The sequence below is a fragment of the Phocoena phocoena genome, chromosome 15 (assembly GCF_963924675.1).
Source record: "Phocoena phocoena chromosome 15, mPhoPho1.1, whole genome shotgun sequence".
Classification (NCBI taxonomy): domain Eukaryota; kingdom Metazoa; phylum Chordata; class Mammalia; order Artiodactyla; family Phocoenidae; genus Phocoena; species Phocoena phocoena.
Genome location: NC_089233.1, coordinates 43,458,165 through 43,465,658, shown reverse-complemented (window position 1 = coordinate 43,465,658; position 7,494 = coordinate 43,458,165). Strand labels below are relative to the sequence as shown.

The following is a 7,494-nucleotide window of genomic DNA, read 5'->3' as shown; positions in this document are numbered from 1 at the left end:
AGACATTCTGCACTAACCCCTCTGTAGTCACACCTTTCCTTCACCATCTCAAACTCCCAGCAACCACTCACTTCTCCACCTTTATGATGGTGGCGATTCAAACATGTTGTGTAAATAGAATCATACAGTGTGTGCCCTTTGGAGACCGGTCACAATGCCCTTGGGATCTATCCAAGTTGTTTCATGCATCAGTAGTGTGTGCCTTTTAATTGCCTAGTGGCATTCCATGGCATCCTCAGTACCACGGTTAACTATTTACCCGTTGTAGGTGTGTTAGTTGTTTTCAAGTTTGGGGCTATTACAAATGAAGCTTGTACGTGCAAGCCTGGAAGGTTCACGTGTGGACCTAAGTTTTTGTTTCTCTAGGTTAAATGCCCAGGAATGCAATTGCTGACCTGTAAGCTGAAGTATATTTTAGGATTTTTTTTTTTTAAAGAAACTGTCAAACTTTTCCAGAGTAGATGTATCGTAATGTTCGCCTCTATCCCTGGTGATAGTCTTTGCCCTGAGGTCAACTTCATCTGATATTAATATAGGCTCTCCTGCTTTCAATTAATGTTCGCATAATATAACCTTCACTATTTTACTTCCGACCTACCTGTATCATTATATCTAAAGTAAGTTTCTTGTAGACAGCACACAGTTGGGTCACTTTTTTAATCCACTATATCACTATCTGTCTTTTAATTGGCTTGTTTAGACAATGTACATGTGGTTTGTACATACCATGCATGACATTATTAACATGTCAGGGCTTATGTCTATTTTACTATTTGTTCTCCGTTCTCTCTGCTTTTTTTTTTTTTTTTTTTTGCAGTACGCGGGCCTCTCACTGTTGTGGCCTCTCCCGTTGCGGAGCACAGGCTCCGGACGCGCAGGCTCAGCGGCCACGGCTCATGGGCCTGGCCGCTCAGCGGCATGTGGGATCTTCCCCGACCAGGGCACGAACCCGTGTCCCCTGCATCGGCAGGCGGACTCTCAACCACTGCACCACCAGGGAAGCCCTCTGCTTTTTATTTGTGTTTTCTTTATTCTCCCTGTGAGTTTCTTGAACGCTTTTTTAAGAATTCCCCTTGCACGGATCTGTACTGTTTTTGAGTGTATCTCTGCATAGCCTTTTTAGTGGTTGCCTAGATATTACACTATGTATATATAATTTGGTCTACTGGTGTCAGTATTCTACCAGTTTGAGAGAAAGTTTACCTTCCTTTACATTCCATTTCTAGAAGTTCAGGCAATAGGCCAGCCTCGGCTGGGATGTTAGGATCTGGACAGTTTCCTTTGGAGGCTCCTGGCCTGGGATGTGGGGATAAGCTGCCACTTTATAGGGCTGTCAAGTAAGGTAGCGAGGGCAGCAGGCAGCACCAGGGCCCCAGGCAGCCCCCAGTGACGTCAGATTTGCAAAACCAGATGCTTCCAGCTTCCCTCGTTTTTGCACAAGAATTTTACCACCTTTAACCCTTCACCTCCATCTTCTGCTCTGCCTCAGGCCCCTCTGGCAAATGTGAGTTTCTGGTTTGTGTGTTTACTCTTCCCCCTCAGGAAACATTCTCTCAAGTTGCCAGTGTTACTGATGGTGGGACTGCTCCCTGGGGAGGAGGCCAGCTGGTCTGGGGGCACATCTCAGCCCACAGCCACTCCCTGGGTGTGGTCCAGGGCACACCTTCTCTGCTTGACTGTGAGTCACATGACAGAAGACACCGTGGGCCTCACTCCACCAGCAGTGAGCCCGTGAGCGGCTCGAGAACTCTGTCAGGAAGACCATCCCACGGCCAGCCCAAGACACAGGGTCCTTGGAAAGGCCTGCTTGCAAAGTCAGCCTTGGCTGGAGTCTGGGAACTAGGACGGTAAACCATTCCCGATATAAAACTTTCCCTAAGTGATAAGAGGGCCTCACTAGGTCTACAATGTTTATACAAACAATGGGATTTATGCTGAGCACCTGCTTTCTTTCCAGAAATCTGAAATTTCGGTACATGCTGGGCAGAGGCTGCCTATGTGAGCAGCTCCAGTGAAATCCTGGGGCACTGAGTCCCTGGGGAGTTTCCCTGGCACACACTTTATCTAATTCCTGGAGAAATGAGGCATGTCCTGTGTGGCTGCCCCCGGAGGGGACCCTGGTTTCAGGGACTTCTCCCCACGAGCCTCTTCCCTTGGCTAATTTGGTCCTGTATCCTTCACTGTAAAATTCACAGCCCTGAGTACGACTGTACACCTGCCAGGTCCTGGGAATCCTCCTAGTGAATTCCTGAGCCAGAGGGTGGGCGTGGGGACCCCTGACACACTCACAAAGACAGGTGTCAGTCACAGAGCTGTACGTGCGTGGGACAGAACCTGGGCTCTCCAAGCTCAGGCCAGAGTCAAGATGTGCCTGACTCGTGAAAAGCCTCAGAGATGTGGACTGGAGGTAGAAACTAAGTGATGAGCTTCCCCCAAAGGATTAACAACCTTCTGCTCCAACCACATCAGCCGCCTAAAGACCATTGACTGTGGGCATGAGTGCACACGTGTGAGGTTTGGGTGGCTGTGAGTGTGCATGCACGTGTGAGCGTGTACCCAGATCCTGATGAGGGATTCAAGGGCCTTTCAGATTCTACAATGCAAAGCACACAGCACGACCGTCCAACGTTTCTTCAAGGACCTTTGCACATATGCACCTAGGCATCCAGACAGGAGTTGTTCCACAGCTGGTAATGGTTCATCCAGGGCACAGTATATACCAGAAAATCACAAATGAAACTCTGTGGAAGGAGAAAGAAAACGGACAATCAGCTTTCAGGGAGATATTTTTTTTGAAGGCAACAAAAATTCCTGCCTCCACCACCAGCCCCTGCCTGGGGAGTCTGGACCCGGGCTGACACGTGGGCAAGGCCAGATCTACTCACTGACACATGCTGGGGGTGAGAGGGTCAGCCGAGCCAGCACAGGAATGTCACCCTGGGCCCCACCCTGCCCAGTCCTCCTGCACCTGCCAGCTTGCAGGAGGTGCTGCCAGGAGGGACCAGAAAGAGGACATAGGTTGGAAGGCAAGGAGGTGACTGGACAACCCACAGGGACCCAGCAGTGCAGCCCAGACAGAGCAAGGTCCCCGAGGAAGGTAAAGCCGCTTCCACCTAAGGGCCGGGGAGTGTGCCAGGTGGGTGAGGCATCCAGCAGCCGGGAGGCCTGCGGCCAGGGCTGTGCCAGTGCAGGGTGGGGAGACACCCAGTCAGAGGGCTTCCCTTCCCCCTCTCCCAGTCCCAGGCGCCACCAGTGGCATCAGGCAGCCCTGGGGCTGCGTCCTCGCTCTGTCCCAGCCACGCGGCTGCCAGAGCTTCCGACATCCTGTCCGTGTTTCCTTGTGAAACGTTTATTCCCCCCTTGGCTGGAGAGCCTTCTCAGACAGCTGCCGGCACACACCTTCTGCAGTTTCTTCTTGCTCTGAATGGGGCACCAGGAGTTGTTCGTGCTGTTCCTCTTACACTTGGTCCGGCTAATTTTCACGGTGACTAGGTACTCCACGCCTGTCGTCAGCTACCAAGAAGCAAAGGCTATTAGATTTGTTTGTTTGTTTTTGAAATATTTCTTTTGGCTGTGCCAGGTCTTAGTTGTGGCACATGGGATCTTTAGTTGTGTCATGTGGACTCAGTTGTGTCATGCACCCGGGATCTAGTTCCCTGACCAGGGATCGAACCTGGGACCCCTGCATTGGGAGCACAGAGTCTTACCTACCGACCACCAGGGAAGTCCCAAAGGGCTGTTAGTTTTGACTCCAAGCATTGCTGATGCTCCCCAGGAGGAGCTGGGTTGGAGAGTGAAGTCCCAGGAGCCTCTGTCCCCATTCCCTCCTCCCCTCCTGGCTGGAGAATGCCCAGCGGTCCCCGGTCAGCACCCAGCATGTGCAGAGCCCAGTCCCTGCTCTGCACCGGCTCCACCGCTGCAGCCACAGGTGGCTTCTCACCTGTCTCCCTCGCATCCCTGGGACCAGGGAGGCAGCTTGGCTGCAGCCCCATCGTACACCCTAGTCTGCAGAAGCGTCCTCAGAATGCATGGATGGAGCCTCATCGGTTCCCTGGGCTCTGCCTCTGTCCTCTTCCTCCCTCCCCACTGCCTTGTCCCAAAGTCAGTGGTCAAGCCAGTGAGAAGGCTGGGCGCTCTCTGGGGTGGTCTCCGGGAGGACAGCTCCCCAGAAAACCTCAGGGCAGAGCAGCAGGGGAAGGGGCCTGGGGCAGGACCACTGCCCTGGTCCCAGCAGCCACTGGAAGGATCTCAGGATGCAGGGCTTCTGGCTCTCCATCGAAGGACGGCTGTATCCAGCTTGCAGGGCTGGTGCCAAGAGGTTTCACACTGACCCTCAGCACAGCCCGCATGTGTGAAGAAATTAAAACACTGGTGACAAATTTAACTAACATTTCAGAGTGCAGAGTGTTTTCTTATTCATTGTTAGACTCGTTAGTTAAATAATAATAGGAATAATCGTGATGATACAAATGTTTTCACAGGTGCCGCTTCACTCTTATTCTGCCCACTTTGCAGGTCAGGAAACTGAGGCCTGGAGAGTACGGATGGTGCTTGACCAAGACTCCACGATTAGGAGGAGCTGGGTGTCAAACCCAGAAGGGGGACCGGGAGCCCAGCAGAGACGGCCACCGCATCCCCTCCCTGCCCTCTGTGAGGTACAGATGGACACAATCACGTGGCAGCAGGCGATCGTCACCCAGCTACCCAGGGGTGCACTCGCTCTGTCCACTAATCCAGCTGTATGACATCAAAAGTTTGCTTATAAACAATGATTTCTGTTAACTGTTAGTGACAACGGACCAACTCCACATGACTGGCTTCCTTGGGTTCCAGCTTCACCCCAAAGACTGATGGGGGAGAAAATGCCAACTTGGGCAGAATTTGGTGGATGGCCGCCACCTTGTGGCCATGTCACCTCAATGTCCTTGGTGCCGCGAGCCGCCGTCTTGCACCAAGAGTGTGTGACTCAGGCAGACAGGCTGCTGTCCACGCCCTGTGAGGCCCCTTAGTGTCACACTAGCACTGCCCGCCTGCCCTGCCCCACCCTGGCTGGTTTCTGTGTTCCTGCCATCCCTCTCTCTGGCCAGAATCCTTTTCTCCTAGTCAGTTTTTTTTCCAAATCCAGTTAATTGAACAAAGATGCATTATTGCCTCTTTCCTAACTCATATAGTTTACTATCTAAACTTGAGGGCAGGTTGGACCAACAAAAGTGGTTTTTTAACAACTTTTCTTTCCTCTATTATCCTTCAACTGATGTATTTCAGAGAAACTTTATATGTAAAACAGAATGAGAGAGGACGTGTACCTCCAGGTTCCTACAGGACCCTGCTAGAGGTCTTCTGTGTCATTCCAGCTTTCTGAAGGACACGGCTAGAACATCGAGACTCAGAGTTTACACCCCTGGACATGGAAAAACTATCGCTGAGGGGAACCTACAGAGAACACTTACGTTTTGCCAAACGAGAGGAATAATAAAGGAGACGAGACCATCCTCATTTGCTGTCCTTCTGGCAAATTTCTGAATGAAAGCGATTCTTCCCTCGGAAGAGCAGCTGAGGAGCTCGGGGACATTTCCGTTCAAATGAGAGTAACCTCGGTGCTCAGGCGGCTCTGGGTCTGAACGACCCTGCTCCCAGGAAGGCGCCCCCTGGTCCTCTCTGGGAGACACACCTGTGCCCACGAGGCCCTGCTCACCCGCTCTCACCTGCACCTGGCTTCGGAGCAGCTGGTCCATGCGGAACAGGTAGGAGTCATCGCTGCTGTTGTTGTACGTCTCCATGAAGAAGGCGATGGTGGAGTTCACGTTCTTCGGGCTCGTGGACTCCTGGAAGCCGCTCCACTGTTGCAATTGACCCAGCCTGGCCACCAGGGCCAGGGCCGCCAGCAACAGCAGAGGGTTCCCCCAGGGTCCAGCTCCCATCTCTGTGGCCTCAGAAGCCTCCTCTCCACCGGGCCTTCCAGGTAGAAAGGTGCCAGCCTCGTCCACTCACCCTCTCTCCCCGCAGCCGTCGCCACGCAGGCTTCCCCAGGAGATGCCTGCCTGCCATAAAACAGAGACTGAGGCCCCAACCCCTTCCTTCAGGTCCTGCCCATGACTCGAGCGGAGGACCCGCCGGGGAGGTCTTCCCACGCGGCTGCCCAACCTGCCGTCAGCTCGTTCACCTTTCTTGCCCCTTGGGTTCTTCAGTGATTGAGGCAAGTGTGATTTCTAAACACCCACCAAGGCTGGCAAGACCCTCTCGTTACCTTCACACCCAGTGAGGACAAAAGCCCCCAGAACAGACCCCACAGGCAAGAAGAGCTGGTGTATCAGACAGAGAAGGCCCATCTGTGGGACTCAGGGAAGGCCATGGAGAAGGTAATGTTTGAACTGGGATGCAAGGAATCAGGGACACTGAACAGGATACATTCCACATTACCTACAGTGGGTTCCAGCCGTCCAGCCCGGCCATCCACTATTCCATACTTCCTCTAGACACTGGATCTCTGCCACCCACTCACCACAGAATTCAGCCTGCTGGATCCCACTGTGCCTGCACCCCAGCACTAGCTCTTACCATCTTGGTGTGACCCCAGTGGAGCTTTGTGAGGTAACCCCAGCCTCTCTGTGAGGGAGGAATGAGCTGTGGGCCTTATTCAGAGATTAATCCTGCAGACCCCTGAAGGTTAGGTGTTGCCCATATAGGGAAGGGAAATGTCCTCTCCCCTCTTTGGGCCTCTGGCTAAGCCTAAGACTTAAACTGACAGAAGGCAGATGAACGGGAGACAAGTATACAAACTTTACTGGTTTTGACATGTACGTGGGAGACTTCACAAGAGAATGAAGACCCAGAGAAGTGACCAGAACAGGAAGCTTTCATACTTTGTAGATAGGGACACAATAAATCTGTGAAGTTGCCAAGACAAAGGGGTTGGGCTCGGGGTGCCCAGTGGGGAAGGGTTAACAAATTAGTTTAAGCAGCCTCCTTGGCCCTGCCTTCCCGTCTCTGGTTACCAGGACATCCTCTATCTTCATGTGCAGAGAGGGGACCTTTCACTTGGGACATTTATCTCCTGCTTCAGGGAAGAAGGGCCAGTGGGAGGTCAGAGTGACCTTCCTGCTTCTGCCACTTTTTCAGACTCCTCCAGCTTAAGACAGTCCATAAGCCAAGGTACCATATTTGGGGGTAGCATGTCCTGAACCCCATCACCTGCACCCAGAAGCCTGTAAGAGCTCCCTATTTTTAAGACAATCATTAAGGTGGGATCTTGAATGGGGTTCTGCTCCAGAAAAAGAACATTAGTGGGACAATTGATGAAATGTGGATAAAGTCTGTAGATTAATAGCATAATAAGAGAAAATGGGACCCTGGTGATTTCCATGGAATGAGAGGAAAATATAGACCCTGGCTATGTCTGTAGAATAAAACTAAAAGAAGCCTTGTCGTGTCACTCCCGGAGTTCTTGGGCTCGTGGCAGTGTCACTCCAATCCGTGCCTCCATCTTCACATGGC

At 52.2% G+C, this 7,494-nt stretch overlaps 1 protein-coding gene across 1 annotated transcript; it reads right to left on the bottom strand.

Annotated features, from left to right (window-relative positions):
• Window positions 1-2,657: 2,657 nt before the first annotated feature.
• CSTL1 (cystatin like 1) lies at window positions 2,658-5,921 on the bottom strand. The gene is made up of 3 exons (XM_065893595.1): window positions 5,706-5,921; window positions 3,400-3,513; window positions 2,658-2,741 (listed from the first exon to the last, which is right to left on the bottom strand). Exons 1-3 carry the CDS (start codon window positions 5,919-5,921, stop codon window positions 2,658-2,660), a joined length of 414 nt encoding a protein of 137 aa, XP_065749667.1.
• Between the last annotated feature and the right edge of the window lie 1,573 nt (window positions 5,922-7,494).

Excerpts from the sequence above, each read along its gene's own strand:
- CSTL1 (XM_065893595.1), bottom strand. The coding sequence starts at position 5,921 with ATGGGAGCTGGACCCTGGGGGAACCCTCTGCTGTTGCTGGCGGCCCTG. Across the intron at positions 3,514-5,705 it reads TGCTCCGAAGCCAGGTGCAG|CTGACGACAGGCGTGGAGTA; the intron begins GTGAGAGCGGGT and ends GCTTCTTGGTAG. Across the intron at positions 2,742-3,399 it reads GCAAGAAGAAACTGCAGAAG|AGTTTCATTTGTGATTTTCT; the intron begins GTGTGTGCCGGC and ends CTCCTTCCACAG.